Source organism: Limanda limanda, chromosome 21 (genome assembly GCF_963576545.1).
Source record: "Limanda limanda chromosome 21, fLimLim1.1, whole genome shotgun sequence".
Lineage (NCBI taxonomy): Eukaryota > Metazoa > Chordata > Actinopteri > Pleuronectiformes > Pleuronectidae > Limanda > Limanda limanda.
In genome coordinates, this window is record NC_083656.1 from 9,614,213 (window position 1) to 9,632,756 (window position 18,544).

An 18,544-nucleotide genomic window follows, 5' to 3' on the forward strand; every position below is an offset into this window, starting at 1 on the left:
ACGTTTGAAGGAGACAGACTTTCTTTGCATGCCTGAAATATCTAGCTGGTGGATGGGAATGTCTGTAATTTTCTCCAGGAAATCCTGTGAGTATAAGAACTAAGATGTGATGTGCAGTAGTGTCTCTGTTGCAGAGGAAATGAGAAACGTCCTGAGAGTTTTTCTAGATTCTTTCCCGATTCAATTGGGATGGAATTTCAAGAACTAGAGTTAATTTTAATTGAGAAATTGTAGTTAATAATTACCTAAAGCGTCTTTGTGCATTTTATGAATCATTAGGTTCTTTTTACAGGTTACTATTTATCAGGACTTGTTGGTTCTTTGGCGCCCCCTTGCGTCATAAGTTAAGTATGACAGCTACACAGATCACAGCAGGGGACGAAAATGAGATTCCATTGAGAACAGAGCAGACAAAGTATTGTATCTTTTTATTTAAACTGCACTGAATGCTAAATGTTCACCTTGTACAAGAAACAAATACAAATACTCACACTAAAAACAAAAACATACTCCTGGCTGCCTCTTCTGCTATTGTTTGGGACACTAAGTAGGAGTTTCTGCTATTGCTCTTACAGAGTACAGGATGCCCCCAAAAAGAACCTGGCCTTCAATAGAACAAAGAAAAATAGAAGAAAGGAGAGAAGAGAGAGGTTGGATCACATAGGACTAATGGTTATAGGAACATTTAACTAGGCAATACAAATCTAACAGGACTCTTCAAAACTCTTTTAACACCGAAAAACGTGGGATGCGCCTTGTATATAAAAATACCACAATGGAGAGGATGAGGGAAGAGAGAAAGTATCCAGACTAACCAGATCAGTCTTAAATCTTTTTTTTTTTTCCTCAAAGACAAAAAATTCTGGGAATAAACAATATCTGCAAAAAAGTGTTTTTCCTGAGTCGTTAAGAAATGAAGTTTGCTTTAACCCTTTCCTGTCCGCAGAGTGTGAAGTGTGCTCGAAGAAGAGGGGGCGACTCAGTCTGTGCGTTGAGACGAGCTGTTTGTCTTCACAAGTGTCCGCTGGTCAGCACAGAATAATCAGAAAGAGTCACACCGGCCTTCTTGATTCAATGATTATTATTAAATGCTCTTTTCTTCACAGCTCAGGCTGACACAATCACCTCCTCTCCATTTTTTTTAAAAACAAACGTTTAAATACCCCGCTGGAAGCTTCATCTCTTTCAATTCAGCTACAATCAGTTGTATAAAGTGAATGTTTAGTGTTTACTGCAGAGAGCGCCCCAAGCAAAACCATGTGCTGGAGCAGCCCTACGAGGAGGAGGAGCGCCCTCGAGTGGTGAAGACGTGTAACTGCAGCCGTGCCAGCCAGGAAAGGGTTGAAAGCCACTCTTAGATCACTTTACGTGATGAGCAATCTTTTCCTTTTTGTTTGACGAATGATAAATATATTTACTTCAATAATCCATTTTTAGTCATTCACACTAAAGATTGGAAAAGAAAACGAAACAAAAAAAACAAAAAGAATTCTCTTCTGAGGCATAATGAGGGGCCTAAACAACACACATTAGTTACATAAGGGTGGAGGTGGGCGGGGGGGCGGGAGTGGGGGAGGTTGGGGTGGGAGGATAAGGTCCAGTAGCACATGATGCCAAAGTTTATTTTGCTCTTGTGGCGTTGACACGTGGGCCTACGTTTCCCATGAGGTGAAGGGGCGGGTCAGGTCGGGTGAGGGCGGGGACAAGGGGGGGGGGCGTCGGGACCGAGTCTCGTCGGGTCATCATCCCGAGGAGCTAAAAACACTGGACTCTGTGTGTCCACAATCATAGGCATGTCCCGAAGAAAAACAAACCCCCCCCAAAAAAGAAAAAAACAACATCATCATCAAAGATCAAAGTCGGTACTGAAGCCAAAGAGACAGAGAGTACAAACTAAAACGTTAAAAGTACAAATTCCCCCCCCGGAACAACGTGGAGTTCCCAGGTGCCGGCTGATGGAACAGGCAGCCGCTCGTGTGGTTTCACTGTCTCTTGGTCCCAGGTGCGTTTCCGGTTGGTTCTGAGTGGCGCCGGCGTCGGGTGAGATGGCGCCGCCGCTCCGGTCCCTGCTGCTGCTATTGCTCGGTGAGGTGCTCTCTGGTCTCGCCGTGTTTGGAGGGCTGGTTGGGCGACGGGGCCTGGGAGGGGTGGGTACCGGAGGGCATGGTGTGGGCGATGGGCACCCCCCCCGGGACCAGGCCCTCTAACGCTCCGGGGATGCCGCCCGGGGCCACTCCAACCACACCTGGCGGGTATCTGGTGAGCGGGAGGGAGGGTCAAAGGTTAGTGCTGCGGACGGTCTGATCCCCAGAGTGAACAGTTCTGATATCTAGTCACACTATTGGCTCTTTTCACCAGAGGAACTTTTTCAGAAAAGTCTTTAGCCTTACAACTGTTTAGGAATCACTAGGGTGGAGTTGTTTCTTTGCTGTCTGGTCAAACACTTGAGATGTGGATTCTTGTTATTGTATTAATCTGTAAATTGATGTTGATTATTTTCAAATAAGTCTCTAAACTAAATTTAAAGAAACTGAACAATTTAATAAATTATAAAATACATTAAAATATCAATTCACAATTGCACAAAAGTACATTTTTAAAAAGGCGCTGTGTTGTCTGCATGAAAAATAATCTACTACAGATATTCTATTATGAAGTGTTTTGTCAGAAATGTCTTTTACAGGTTGTGAGCGCCCGAGGGGACAACATCAAACTGTTAGAATTAAAAGCTGTTGACGCAAATCTTCACATTCAAGAAGCTGAAACCGTTAACAGTTTCACATTTTGCTTGATAAACGTCTGATATATTAAAACACGTTCCAATAGACTCATAGTTTCAGCTCCACAAAATGTTATCTCAGGCACAGATTTTATTCTTGAATGGTTTAATTTGTCTGAACTTTATGGTTCTTGAGATGAAGCACAAAAAGAAATACACAAAAACAGACGATCAGTTCTTGGGACAATTATTTTGGGTGAAAAGAGCCTTTACTTTAGAATATTCTGGGGGAAGAAAAACACACCATTCAACCAGAGAAGGAGAAAAAGAACGATACAGCTCAGATTTAACAGAACGTGCCCAAGAACCCCCGTAAAAGAGAGAGAACCCATAAAGCACGACTCCATCTGAACAGCTTCACCTCATGCTTACTGGGACATTCCCAAAAAATAACCCCACATTCACTTCCATCCATCTCTACTCTGTGTTCAGTCAAACAGGGGGGGTGCTGGGGGGATTATAGAGGGGAGGGGGGACACACATCATGTGACCAGCAGGGGGAAGAGTTCAGTTCTTATCCGGGACCTCCAGGGAAGAGGCTGTCGGCCCGGATCGGTCGTATTTACCTGCTCCTGATTCTAGGCATTAATTTTGTCTTGGGGGACGCCGGTTGCTACGGCCTGAAGAGTTTGGTTCATTTGGCTGTGTGAGAGAAGAACATGGAAGTGGACATGCTGAGATCAGGAAGGGCCCAGAGGAGGAGGAGGGGGGGGGGACATGGTGGTCAGAGTTACAACGCTACAGCTACACAGGGCGGTCAGTGGGGGGTTGGACACTAGGGTCCACAGCAGAGTAGTCAGTGATTCATTTAGATTATAAAATTCAATACAGAGGAGAGGAGACAGGAATTCAATGGCATTTGAAGACTTATGTGTTAACGTAGCAAGAAGGGCAAGAAAAATACAAAAAATTATAAATAAATAATAGTGAAACTGTTTCTGACCTTCTAGCATTTGAAATACTCAAAACAATAACAAGGGTTTTATAAAACACATGGGTCAACATTTCATTTGCAATAGACATTGAAGGAAATACTAAAATGACAACCCAGCCTTCATTTTCTTTTTCTACCTTTACTCAAGAGCGTCTTTCAGTTCGAAAGCTGCACTTATTGATTTCACGGTCAGGTTTTCTGGAGCTTTCACTCAAATATCCTCTGCTTGTGCTCGAGTTCCTGAGCTCCAGCTTCAGCTCTTCACCTCGAAGCTCAGGCTGCTCCTGTTGCGCACGTGAAACGATGTCTCCTCTGATCTCGGATTTTCGTCGGCTGTCGGATTTTTTGTGCGACAAGTCTGTTAGAACATCCTTCACGTCTTTGAGAGTCTAACACGGGAACCTCACAACGACAAGGTCCTGGAGCAGGAGTCAACATGGAGCCATAAAATCCAGGATAACAACTTTAAAACCAAACTAGACGCGAGCCTGTTTATTTTTACCGATCTTTAGCAAAACTAAGCAAAACGAGGGGAATTTAATTCGTCATCTCAATGCCTGGTTTTCTATTGATTTGGGGATATTAACAGACTTGTTGCCCAAAACAATTTAAGCGTACAATAAAAATCCAAGAGGACAAGAGGAATCTGATGCCGAAGCACGATGACCGCAAAGAGAAGATGAAGCTGGAGTATATGCGAGTGCGAGTCATTGACTGAAAGCTCTTGAAAAAAGGTAGAAAAAAGACCTTAAATATTTGTGAAATACAAAGAATGTCTTGTTGTACTTTAGCGTGTTGTTCCTACCTGTAGGCGGCGCCGTTGAGCTCGTGGTGAACCCCGGGTTGATCCATAACCGCCCACGGTGCCGTGGTGACGAAGAACTCCTTGTTCACGCAGTTCCGTAGGCTGTCGGGGATTCGACCTGCGACATGAGCCAAACGCACACGGTTAGGAGAAGAGAAAAACCCCGACTCATTACAGGAGCGACAAGGGGACCAGATGTGTTGATGAGCGCAGACAGACACACACACATCAGGCCTGGACACACACAAATGCAAATTAAGCTCATTTAACAATCTGGATGTTTTGTGAGAGGCCAGCGCTGCGGGCTCTGCTCTGCGCCGGGGAAGCTAATGATGACATCTATTAAGGCGTCCAGATTTAATAAAGGCTGCCCAGGGCCCAGTGAAGTGGAAATGTGACGTCTGGGAGAGAAGGGCGTGCAACAGGTCACATGGTGGGGCCGAGGCTGAGGGATGTGAAGGAAGCAGTGGAGGAGGAACACAAAAAAGATTTCACATTGTGTTGAGGCAGAACGTGGAGAACAAAAAAATTGAATTTAAATGCTTTCATGTACCGGTGACGGCTCGTCGGATCTCGGTGGCGGCCGCCTCCCTCATCTCCAGGGAGGCCTGCTCGCTGTACCAGGCTGTGTGCGGCGTGCAGATCAGGTTGGGAGCGTCTTTGAGCGGGCCCTGAGCAAAACTGGAACACACACACACACACACACACACACAAACACACACAAACACACACACACAGGGAAATAAGTTAAGATTCTCACATGAGATCACACCTGCTGTCACAAATTACATTTTTTGTCGGTCCAAAGGATTCCGAAGCTTTTTCTCGGTTCAACATCAGACGGATACTTTTATTTATTTATTTTTGGTGCGATCAGGAAGCCCAGGAGAAAAATGTCAGACCCTGTTAATCACAAATGCCATTTTCTCCCAAACTCTCATCTTTCCCTCTCATGGGGCTTTTCAGAAATAGATTATCCACCTCCTTCCTCCTCTCCCTCTATCCCCGTAACACCCCCCCCTGGTCGTGTATATATGTGTGTGTGTCTGTGTGTGATGTGTATCGCCCTCAATCAGTGTTGTGTCGCGCCGGAGGAGCCGAAGTTACAAAACACCCCCCCCCCCGGTGAAATACTGGGTCAGTGGAGCATGAGTCTGAGTTTCCTGGAGCAGCTCGTCAGCTGAGCAGCCGGCCAGAAACCAGCAGCCCCCCCCGAAGTAGCCCCCCCGACCGGCCCCTGAAGCGTGAGCCACACATCAACACACGTTGCCCTCGGAGACGGGGAACATGGTTCTTAGAAATGTGGAAAACTGAGACGCATGTCGAGATGTTTTCCCTCGAATGACGGCAGGAGGGGGGGGGGGGAAGAATTGGTGTCAGTCGAATTGGAGACTAAACAGATTAATGCCTGAGGTTTGCCATATTCAATAAATGGAGATAATAATCACTTTAGAAACATAATATTAAAAACATAATATTTGTTTTTTGAGGTTTTCAGGATACTTTGATTGAAACACTACAAATGTAAAATAAATAATATGTTATAAACATATGTTTAAATTCATGAATTGATCAAATTCATCACAAACCATCTATAACATACTAATGAAATGTTTATCAAATAAACAATAAATATTATTGTTCTACAGTAGAATTTCTATTCTAAATCTTCAGTTTGCTTTGGGCCAAAATGAAATACACAAATACAAAACTAACTACAAAATGCTGTTGGGAAAATCTAAAATTATTTGATCAATGTTTAAAAATCTTTTGAACAAAACTATAGAGATTTGCAAAGTTTTCGATCTACTGAAGAAATGAAAACAAAATAACTCTTAACTGGGTTGTAACAGTTGAGATCACAGGTCTGAAGTGTGTGATGCTGATTTGTACAATCCAAAAGATCTTTTCCCTATGAACATTTTCCCATCCTGGAAATTGCTCTGATCGAACACATGAAGAAGAAGGAGGAGAAGAAGAAGAAATAGAAGAAAATGCATCTCAGCACATTCAACCTTCCGCCAGCAGCCGGGAATAAAGTGAACTCTCCATCTCCTGAATTCCATTAACTGCTGGGCCCTGGAGGAGCCTCTTAGAGGAGGGAGAGCCATCTTTAACTCATCATGTCTGAAATGGTTTCTGCTCGCCTGTCCGAGTGTAACTTGTTGTTTTCTCCCCCCCCCCGTTTTTAAATAAAGCTCTGCTCTGTCCTGGTTTGAGAGAATTCTTCGTGTGAGTACATGTATTCACCTGAAGGGCTCCGTCTCGTGCACGTCCAGGGCGGCTCCACGTATCCTGCCCTCCTTCAGCGCCTGGGCCAGGGCCTTCTCATCCACCAGACCCCCCCGCGCAGTGTTGACCAGGAACGCACCCTGACGCATCTGTGGTGACACATTAACACAAACACATCAGCACAGGAGAGAGGAGATTGAGCCGTTTATTTACAGATGAAAGATCAGATGTGAGCGTGTGTGTGTTTTGAGCAACCGTCAGCCTGACAGGCGAATTAATCTAAAGCGAAACATCAATCCGCATTGAATGTCTGTAATTTGGAATCTTAAAGCACGCGACACCTGACAGATTGAGGAAGGGGGGGGCGTGATATCTTTGTTGCTTCTGACACCTGAAAAAGATCCAGGTGACAGGCGGCCCCTGGGAGACATAGCGTCAGATGTGGATACAGAGAAGACTCGATCCGGAAAGCCAGAGATGAAATGAGGGATGAGCTGAAAGATGAGGCAATGCCACCACCCCGTGCTGCTTTTTTTTTTTTTTGGGGGGGGGGGGGGGGGGGGGGGGGGGGCACAACAAAAAAGTGTAAGAGGGAGGCAGAAAGAAAAAAAAAAATCAAATGAATATGCTCAGAAGAAAGTAATCCCTTAATCTTGACAAAAGCTGAAATCCAGGGGCATGAAAAGCCTTTACGCTGGCAGGCAGTCTTTTACTAGGCCTTGGTGGTTTTGTCAAACACACAGAAACACACAAGCACACACAAACTCACACACACATACACACACACGTTTCCACTTTAGGAGCTGAGAACGACTGCCAAGATTTTGGGTGAGGAAAGTGTTCTCTCATTGCAGCCCTTAAGAGGCAGCTGAGGAGGGGAGAAAAGACAGTGAGTTAACTAGGTTAGGCTTTTACCCTTCACCCACTTCTCCTCCTCCATCGCAAAACTCAGGGAGAGGGAGCACGGAGACCAGGCCGAAACCGGGCGAGTGCAGCGGGGGGGGGCGACGGACGAGAGTTGAGGGAGATGTCTCCTTTGGGGGCCCTTGCAGTTCCTCCGCTTCCCTGCAGGTGTCACCCAAAGGCGGCGCCTCGGAGCGAGCTTATTGACTCGGAGAGAGAGCGGCACTTCTCCCCTCGGCGCTCTCGGCCCCCCCGCTGTGCAGCCGAGTCGATATATTTGCTGTAGCCACGGGCTGGCGCTAATTGCATTTGACAGAGCAAAGGAATGAATTTGTGTCCAGCTTTGGTGGAGCTTAAGATAAAGAGCAGGGAATGTGCAGGCAGGCTGCGGCTGCGGCTTCCCCTCTCTCTCTCTATCTCTCTCTCTCTCTCTGTATATATACACACCGACTATAATGCTCGGTGGGACGGCCTCCAGGCTGTCAGGGTAATAATACACCGGCAGCTCTGCTTGTCTACCTGTAAGATAGCACTGCTTTAAGCCCAGGTCAGGTCACAGCTGCTCAGTGGGATGTTCAGCTCTGTCTGGATGACACGTCTGCGTGCGTGTGCATGTGTGTGTCTTTGTGTGTGTGTGTGTGTGTTTTCTACCTGTTTGATGGTGAAGTCGTTGATGAGGTGGTGGTTGTGTTCGTTCAGGTTGCAGTGTAGGGACACGCAGTCGCTCTGGTAGAGCAGGTCCTGCAGGGTGTAGACGCGCTGGACGCCCAGCGAGCGCTCCAGGCCGTCCTGCAGGTACGGGTCGTAGAAGATGACGTTGAAGCCGAAGACCTTGGCTCGCACCGCCACCGCCTGGCCCGATCGACCTGAGGGGACACGCACACACAGAAAGCAGATGGTGATTATTCGTGGTCACAGAGGAGCAGAGATGTATTTCATTTATATTTACCTCTCCCTAGGAGGTTATGTTTTTATCTGCTTTTGTTTCTCAGCAGTTTTTACGAAAAGATTACTGGACGGATTTCCACTTAACTTAGTGGAGGTTGTGGTACAAGTAAGGGAAGAACCTATTGTCGCATCGATCATGATGGAAAAAAATTAGGGGACTGAAATCTGTGTGTAATTTCGCTATGTGATGATCCGCCCCCCTGAGCGGGATCCGCACAAAAGCTCCTCCACAAAATGTCATGGATATCGGTTCAATACCTTTTGCGTAATCCTGCTAATAAATAAACAAATGCAGATGAAAACATAACTGTCTTGATGGAGGCAAGGAAAGGAAGAGATGGATAGAGGGATGGATGGATGGATGGATGAGTACAGGGCTGTAAACACATCATAGTGAATCCTTATGAAAAGCCCCTAACATCGTCAGCGTTGTGTAGGTGAAAGAACAAAACAAATAACTTTCAGACATCATTTAACATCCTACGAAACTGTGAGGTAACATGAGGCCGAGAGACGCTGTGTCTCTCGCAGACATTTGTTGTGTAGGCGTGTAGCGAGTGTCCACTCTGCTCAGCAGCAGCAGCAGAGATTGAGAGAGGGAGAGGGAGAGGGAGAGGGAGAGGGAGAGGGAGAGGGAGAGGGAGAGGGAGAGGGAGAGGGAGAGGGAGAGGGAGGAAGAGTTATGAGAGAGCGTCGGATGCTGGTGAAAAGGATCGATAACGTTCTTTACACTCACAAGGTCCCGTCTTTGTGATGGAGTCACGTCTTAATCTGAGGCTCTACAGCTGCAGCATAAACACTCAGGACACTAATCCTGAAATCTAGTCTTCTTCATGCAGGTGGTGGATAATAAACTGCTATTTAAGATTATTTTCATTAGGTTGTCATACAGTAAAAATAAATATGTTTTGCCAGTCCTGTGTATTTTCCACTTCTGTCATATTTTTCACTCTATATTTCCCAGAATACCTTCTGCCACAACACAGGGCACGAGCTTGTTGGACTTGTTGTTTTCAAACTGTTGGTTTAAAGTGTCGATTGAAAGAGACGTTCTGACGACAACAGTGGTGGCAGCAGCGGGAGGAGGAATGAGTTTTTCCACTAAAACACTCCAGGTCATTGCGGCTGCAGTACAACCTGATTTACAGTATGTGTGTATGTGTGTGCGTGTGTGTGTGTGTGTGTGTGGTTGATGTTGAAAATTGGCAATCTTCTACAAGGACTTTTTAACATGTGTTTGTGTGATTTCTGGAAAATTGGTGCAAAGTGGCGGGTTAAGATAGAAACTGCATATTTTAGCTTAGTACAATAAATTCAGTTGAAGTTGATATTTTCTGTATTTAAAAATATCTCTCTAGCTGCACTGGAAATAGTCTAAATATTCAAAAAGATTCCAATTGTGTCATCTTTTTTTTTAATATACCTGAGAACCAAAAACCGCCTCCCTCCTTCTCTCGCTGCACTAATCAATGTCACGAGCAGCGAGTGTTCACTGTCACCAGAGGGCTCAGGTTAATCTGAATTTGACTGATCTTCAACAGCTCACATCTCCGTGCTCGACCTTGGCTTTGTGCTGCTCATTTATCCACAGTCAAAGGGACATCGAGCACATCAGATAAAATTCTGAGTCTGTGTCGAGGCGAACTAATGATCAGTCCTTTAATAATTTACATCGTAATATGGCAAAGGTAGAAAAAGCTGCGGAGCAATTGAACTCGAGTTCAGTACAACTATTCAGAATATATAAAGCTGTAATTTAAATTTCTTTTTATTTAAATGTTATCTCTAATTATTTTCGAGCAGGAAATTATTCAGGCTATCATACCTTCCAATTAACATAATAATCATAACACCAAAAACTTCTGTCCAATTTTATTGCCTTTTATTCACCAGCTTTTACTTATTTTTTTGGGCCATTTAGATTTAATAGTATTACATCTAAAACAAGTCACGTCAAATTAATTTGTCGAAGTGTTTTTAAGAGTGCACAGGCCTTAAAGGATGGACGGTAACTTTAAGTGCTCCTGCGGCTGTTGTCCCCACCAGAGCCAGAGGTTTTGTCTGTCTGTGTCATTGCAGCCTGCAGAGTTGTGCGTCTGGCTGTGTGTGTCTGTGTGCGTGTGCGTGTGCGTGTGAGTGTGTGTGTGTGTGTGTGTGTGTGTGTGTGTGTGTGTGTGTGTGTGTGTGTGTGTGTGTGTGTGTGTGTGTGTGTGTGTGTGTGTGTGTGCAGAGTCCCACAAACAAACACCAGGAGGCCTCCGCTCTCTCTTCAACCTCCCGCTGGCAGTGGACACTGTGCTGGAGACGACATGAGCCAGGGAGGCCGGGAGGAGGGGGGGGGTGGGGGATACGGAGGTGGGAGGGGAGGGTTGGGTGGGAAAAAATAAATTGGTGGGGGCGCTTTTCTTTGCCAGGACCCACTGCACAGTAAATCTAGGCAGATGTCTGGGACTTGAAGGGGGGAGGAGAAGGTTGTGTGTTTATGTGTGTGTATATATGTGTGTGTCTGTGTGTGTGTGTCTGTGTGTGTGTGTGTGTGTGTGTGTGTGTGTGAGGGGGGGCAGTATGTGGACACAGAGATAAGGTGGCACTCTGGAAAGGTTTTCGAGCGGACAGAGTATCTGTCAGCCCAGTGATGTTGTCGAGACAGGACAGAATGACACACAAACACACAATCAGCAGTAAAACATGTGCAGGAGGGGACACACACACACACACACACACACACACACACACACAAACACACACACACACACACACACACACACAGAATCCCCGCAGCCATGAGGGGTCTGAAATGGCAGGGCGAGATGTCGAGGGATCACAGCGACACGGTGGAGAAGTTGAAGACAGGAGACGGGAGAATAGCGGAGGTATAATGGTGAGCGTTAGAGCGGTGGGATGAGAGGAGAGAACAGTGGCAGAGGAAAGGAAGTCAGCCCGGAGGGAGGTGAAACAGACAACCTTGAGATAATCTGTGGGACGGGCAGAGGGAGAAAAATAACCTTATCAGGGCAGGAAAGCAGACGGCAAACTGAGCAGGGAGAGGATATGAAAACAGAGGGGGAGGCATGGAGACAGAGCGAGAGAGGGGAAAACAAAATAAGAGTAAAGGGAAGAAGGGAAGAGTTTCAAATCCGCTGAGGGAAGCGGAGGCGTAAATGCATATTTTGTTATTTACCGAAGCCGATGAGGCCGAGGGTTTCGCCACGGATGCGGGCGGCGCCGGAGGCCACCTCGCGGATCTGCTCCACGCTCTGGACCCGCGTGCCCTCCCGGAGAGCCTGGTACAGCCAGGTGTTCCGCCTGTAGAGGTTCAGGATGTGGCACAGGGTGGAGTCCGCCGTCTCCTCCACGGCGGCCGAGGGAATGTTACACACAGCGATTCCTAAAGAGAGAGAGAGAGAGAGAGAGGGACAAAGAAAAAGACAAACATTAGGGTAGAGATGAAAATATCAATATCATCATTTTTTAAACATGTATTTATGATTCTAAAATAATCAGGATGATCAGCGGATCTTGGATTTATTTCTCAAGAAATAATAGAGATCTTAATGTGTGGAGTGCTTATATATATGAAGAAATTTAGTGCTGTGCAGATCTGAATAATTATATTTTTAGTTCGGTAACTGTACAGTAACAAATATTACTTTTAACTATATAATATAATGGTTATTCTTATGTTAACAGTTCCTGTGTATATGGAATATGTATCTGATCTCAAAACATGTAAATTAACATCTTATAACTGAGAAAAGAGTAAATTAGGGTTTGTTAGAGATTGATTGTTTGTTTGAAACTGGATGAATTTGATTCATTGTAAAACATTTCTCTCAATATTTATCACCGTTTGACAAATTAATGTAAAAATACATTTACTGTCTTATCATCTAATTAATTCACAGGAAACAGAAGCTTCACAACGCATCTGGATATTCGTCATTACAGTTTTCACATAATTTTGTAAAAACAATAACGAGACATGATTAAACCATTATAATATGATCCTATTAAAAATCAAGATGATGTATATTTAATTATTGCAGAGTCTTATTCTATGTAAACTTGTGAATGTTCATAACGTCGCCACTTTTAGACATTTTCAGCCACTTTCAGCCACAACTTCTCCTCCAGTGCATTGGCTCATAATTGTGTTGCATTGAGGGAACTCGAACCTCCTGACCCTGTGGTATTACCTTGCTTATCTTCCACAACACAAAGGCTTTTTTCAGTATATTTATTTATTTCCCTGCCACACTTAAGCACGTCTGCCTGCCCTCGCTCTCCTCTAATGTCCTCATCCTCGCCCTGTATCTCACAGCCACAGCACAGCCGCACGTCTGGACAGCAAAATAATAATTAAAAAAACAGAGTCCGCTCAATCAGTGGCCTCTTTTCTTCTCCAACCCCCCCGCCCCCCAAGAACGGCAGCCGTATCAGTGCCGCCTTCTCCAGCCGCGATAGCTTTTGACTCCTGCGTAGCGAGGCAAAGCGCCTTTGGTGAGTGGGTGGCAGTTAGACACAGTATCTGGTGTTGGCAGGGAAATGGCAGCTTTGTCAAGTGTACGGGTTGTTTGAGCCACCAGCCAGCAGATAGATGTTCAGAGGGAAAGACCAAACTCTCCTCTCTCTCTCTAGCTCTGTGTTTTTTCCTGGTTTTCTGTCTCTTTGAACATTCGGGCTCACAGCGGGGGGGTCCGCCATTCACTCTTTAATTCAGCCTTTGATACCGCTCTCAAAATCCATATTGTGTGGAACAGGGAGAGGAAGCGGTAAACCCGTTCAGAGCAGCCTGACTGGGAGTCAAATCACTGTCTGCTGTGTGATCTCACTTCCACCTCGAAAGGCAGAGCCCACCTTCGGCCAATCACTGTGCTTTTAATAATACACGTAAGTGGCGTGATGAGTCGTTCTGTTAAGAGTCACCTAAATCTGATAACAGGCACTCGAGGTATCATACGAAATCCTCAATCCAACATGGGAAAAGATAAATCTCGCCATTAAACTAAGAATGATTAAATCAAAGGAACTATCGGGTCTCTGTGTCTTTGACTGGTCACATCTATTTTAATATAGGTTCGTTTTAAAGCTCTTTTCCAGCTCCTGTATACAGTATACAATTCCCTATATAAAAACAAAAGCACGATGCAGGATTTTAACAGTTAAAGGTAAATTGGAAAAATTATGTAATTAAAATCTGTAACATTTTCAGCAACTTTAGTTTATATTAAACATTAAATCTTTCAGGAAGTTTGGTCTTTGGTTTTTGAGCCATTGCTGAGATACCATGACTTATCTGAAGTGTGTGTGTGTGTGTGTGTGTGTGTGTGAGTGTGTACATTAGTGGAATAGTAATTTAGTTCGTACCTAGCTCTCCAGCAGCCTTGATGTCGATGTTGTCGTATCCGCTGCCGATACGAATGATGATGCGCAGAGCTTTGAACTTTTCCAGATCCTCTCTGGTCAGAGTGATGGTGTGGTACATCATGGCTCCCACCGCCTCGTTGAGCACCTGCACACACGCACATTCAGAAAAGTTTGATCCAGCATTTCATACAGAACACGGAACACGGCCAGAACAAGGTCTGTATTCATAATAACAATCACAAGGTCCCGCCATGAAAATCACATGTCTGCCTTGAATTTGGACACTTCAGCCAAATGTTTAAGATTTCACAGCGAAGACGAGGGGGGGGTGGCAGTCATCACATGGTCCCCAGCAGCACTGACACACTGTCCTGTTACAGACCAGAGCTGGAAGTGGAAACAAGTCATTACATTGTCTGGAGGGGGGCCGCGGCTCTGCACGGTCATCACAATTGCTCTCAGACCCCGAGGGTGGTTACGGACAAAGGATGAGGACAAGTGACTGCACAGAGAGGTCGGGCGGGGGGGCAGCTGATTGCTGGATAAACCCGCAGACCCGCAGAGACACATTTTGTTGAACTCCAATGACCTTTTGACCCATTTATATCCGACATCAGAGTGACAGAGCAGAACTCAGGACACATGACAGACTCACTGAACTGAAATCACTAAGCAACACACGCACACGCTGCTCTGTGCCAAGAGTTTAATCCCACGACTGATATCGCCAACCTGAACATGGGCCTGAAACATGCATGGCTATTCTGTTTTACACTGAGCTTGTGTCTTAAGGCAGAGGTGGACGTGGTCTACGCTGCTTCATTCGTCTTAATTTACATTAGATTACATAGAGGCGGTGGACTAGTGGCAGAAACTTGGACTATGGGCAGAAAAGGTCTCTGGTTCGTCTCTGGTTCGACTCCACGGAGAAACAACAAAAAGACGAACCTGGATTGATCTATCCAACAGGATTCTCCCTACCCTGTCTAGTGCTCCTGAGCAAGGCACCTTACACCCCCAACATCTGCTCCCCGGGCGCCGTACATGGCTGCCCACTGCTCTGTGTGTCCTGCACCAGATGGGTTAAAAGCAGAGGTTAAATTTCCCTCCTTTTATATGAGTGCTTGTGCATGTCTGTGCATGTGTTTGGGACGAATAAATGTGTCTTAATCTTAATTTAATTTAGCTGACGCTTTTATCCAAAGCGACTTACAATAAGTGCATTCAACCCCGAGGGTACAAACCAAGAACAACAAGGAAGTACAATTTCTTCACAAATAAAGCAAGACTACAAATTGCTATAAGTAAGTGCCATTTAAGTGCTACTAAATTGTAAGTATTTTTTAAATTTTTTTTTTTTTTTATTCAAGGTATAGTTGGAAGAGGTATGTTTTTAGTTTGCGGCGGAAAATGTGTAAACTTTCTGATGCCCCGATGTCGATGGGGAGCTCATTCCACCATTTAGGAGCCAATCAAGTACACGTCACAATTTACAAGAACCATGTGGTGGGGCTGTTGTATCTGTAGCTGCACTGATCAAAGTAAAATCACAAGACTTGCATCTAAAGATTTTAACAACATACAAGTTTTTAAGAAACCAACCAAATGCGATGTTGGAAATCTCAACGTGTACTTGAGTAAAACAAACGCCTAAAGAAATACCAGTTCCACTTCAATTACCGCTATGGGGCCGTCACTGTTAAAGAACTGCTCCTCTTCCACTCGACATGGACAAGGTGACCCGGTGAGATGTGGATCTGAACTATTCCCCTGTTGGTATCAGCCCCTGTCAGCGCCTACACCACCGCTCTGCATTCACCTCCAGCCAAACTGCATTAGCCTTCCTGTGATTAGCAGATTAGCTCTGAATTTCCATACAGCTTTTATTGGAGCCGTGTCCCCGAACCAGGCCCTTTCAGATACTAGTTCAAGGTTAAAACACTCCTCACACACACACACACACACACACACACACACACACACACACACACACACACACACTGACACACACACGCATCTCCCTCTGGGCTGAGCCTGGAGGTCTGGTGTTGTTTTTGAGCTGGAGGTCTTTAAGTGCGAGCAGGGAAATCGTCTGAATGTAGTTTACTTCAATGGAAACTCTGACCTAATCTATACCCCCCCCCCACCCACCCACCCACCCATCCACCCCTACTCTCCAATGTAACTAAAGCCTTGCTGCTTTCATCATTTCTATCATTTCTGATGACGCCCGGGTTTGGCCGCGAGCCCTTCCCTGTTTGGCCCGGGTGAGCGTGAGAGACAGAGAGAGACACACAACTTAGTGGTACTCGTCCTGTGCAGTTTGTGTGTGTGTGTGTGTGGTTTGCTGCAGAGAGATTTTATGGCTATGAAATCATCCCACCAGTGAGCGGAGTGGATGTACTGGACGTGAGAGCTGGTTGTAACACTGAGAACAGACTTTCTCCACCTGGCAGAGAGGATCTGCGGTTTTTACAAGGTCTCTTTTTTTTAGCATGCAGCACTTTTTAAAAGGGTGATGTGGTCGTAGAATGTTACAAAGAAAAAGCTCAGATCATTTATTGATCATAACTTTTAAATCCACTTTGGCAGTGAAGCAGAAATGTGAGTAAAATGGAGAAGACTGTTAAAATGAATGAATGAATGAGGCTCATATGACAAAGTGAAGCTTAAATAATAATAAAACATCTCTACACATAAGTGAAAAAGGACGAGTTTGACTTTTTGGGAACAAAACTTGTTGAGCGTTCCATGAAAAGTGAAATAAATAGAAGTGGATGAAGAAGAGCTAGAAGAGCTGGATGAGAAAGTAATAGAATAATTTGAAGTAGAAGAAGAACTGGAAAAGGAATAGGAGGAAATAGAGGAAGTAAATAAATGTGGAAGAAGGAGGAGAAGCAGATTGAGTGGAAGCGGGAGAAGATAAAGAGGAAGATGTGAAAGAAGTGGAAAAGTAGGGAAAGAAGGAGAGGAGGGAGAAGAAGAAGAACAAGAAGAAAGAGTGCAAGAAGTAGAACAAATTGAGAAAGAAGAATAAGAGGAAAAAGAAGAGGAAGAATCCTCTTTTAATTGTGAATTGTGTTTTGACAAACAGGAATTTCAAATCTTTCTTCGTGGCGGTCAAGAGAGTTGAACCAGCAACCTTTCATATCTCACAATAACTCTAATTTACAGCACATACCTGACATTCATATATTCATATTTCCCAAATTATGAAAAATCGCTTTTAACGAGTGCTGAGACAAATAGCAGAATAACTGATTAGTTGATCAAGAGAAAATTAATAATCTAACATGGGGCTTAGAAGCAAAACATTCACTAGTTCCAGCTTTTCAAAAGTGAGGATTTGCTTCTATTATCTCAGTTGTACGACAGTAAAGTGAATATCTTTGTGTTTCGATTTGTCGCTCGGACAAAACAATCCATGTAATTTAGTTCAATGAATTGAAGAAAATCCCGGTGGATCATTTGCTTCCGTGATTATTTCAGCCCTCAGCTTAACGCCACAATTGGATGAACGGCATCCAGCAGCAGTGAACACAGTGTGAGGCCAACGTTGACACTGAGCCACATGGGCCACCATCCAACTTCTACAAGCCACATGTGACTCTGAGGCTCTGCGACTGTGAGAAAGACGAGGGATCATCGACCTCGGAGGATGATGACGATGATGTTGGGGCCCAGGTGCTGCGTGCGGGATTCCAAATGATATTGTAACTCCATTTTGATCAGCACTCCCCCCTCTCACCCGAAAAACAAGCGATAAGCAGGTGGAAGCTTTGACATAACCTCGCTCAACTTTCCTACTCCACCCTCCACCAGACTTTCCCCTGAGTTTCTGTGCCTGTGGATGAAGGGGAGTGTGGCAGCTGGCGTCTGCGCTCACAACATCACGAGCGAGAATCATCATCGGGTGCGTCTACGCATCCAGGGAAAGCAGAGATTGGACATTTTCAATCTACATCGGCCCTGTGGGTATCTAGGCAGCGAGTTATTACAGGGGAACTGCTGAATATGCTGGCGAGGTGAACATTACAATCATGTTTTTCCTGATAAGGCAGTGTTAAAACAAACAAAAAGCTCCCCGCTCCCCCACCCCCCCGTCTCTCCGTGCCGCCCGAGGTCTTTGATTGAATTGATCTCTATGCAAATGCCTCATTTTTAATATGTCCCATTTTCATAAAAAAACAGCGAAAAGAAAGATGTGGCGGCTTCTCTCGCTCCCATGTGCAGATGGAGAGATAGCACTCGGGCGATACCCATCTCTGTGGCCGTGTATTGTTTTGCAGCCACGGTGCAGCTTCAAAAGCAATAAAGAGCCTCGACAAGCCAATGTAATTACACGGCATCCCAGCCGTACAAGAATCTCTATTAGAACAATGGCACTGGTACAAGCGCCGGGCTCCGTGGCACAAAGTGACATTAAATCATAATGAAGCCACTGTATTTTAACTGGCTATTGCATATGGGGCCAATATAACACACTACACGTACCAGGCGCTGTGATAGGAACAGACAGGTTCCATCGCTCCATCAACTTTCTGCAGTTGTAAAGTGTGTATGCGTGTGTGTGTGT

The 18,544-nt window shown here is 45.1% G+C and overlaps 1 protein-coding gene across 7 annotated transcripts in view; it reads right to left on the reverse strand.

Moving 5' to 3' along the window:
- Nucleotides 1-1,600: 1,600 nt before the first annotated feature.
- LOC133027787 (C-terminal-binding protein 2) overlaps nucleotides 1,601-18,544 on the reverse strand; it is a 94,690-nt gene continuing 77,746 nt past the window's right edge. For all 7 annotated transcript variants that reach the window (XM_061094908.1, XM_061094911.1, XM_061094912.1 and 4 more), the window contains 7 exons: nucleotides 13,969-14,113; nucleotides 11,783-11,989; nucleotides 8,305-8,519; nucleotides 6,769-6,899; nucleotides 5,072-5,199; nucleotides 4,519-4,636; nucleotides 1,601-2,256 (listed from right to left, as the gene is read on the reverse strand). In XM_061094908.1, coding sequence (XP_060950891.1) covers nucleotides 2,076-2,256; nucleotides 4,519-4,636; nucleotides 5,072-5,199; nucleotides 6,769-6,899; nucleotides 8,305-8,519; nucleotides 11,783-11,989; nucleotides 13,969-14,113 — 1,125 coding nt within the window. In that variant the 3' untranslated portion in view covers nucleotides 1,601-2,075. The remainder of the gene's footprint in view (nucleotides 2,257-4,518; nucleotides 4,637-5,071; nucleotides 5,200-6,768; nucleotides 6,900-8,304; nucleotides 8,520-11,782; nucleotides 11,990-13,968; nucleotides 14,114-18,544) is intronic.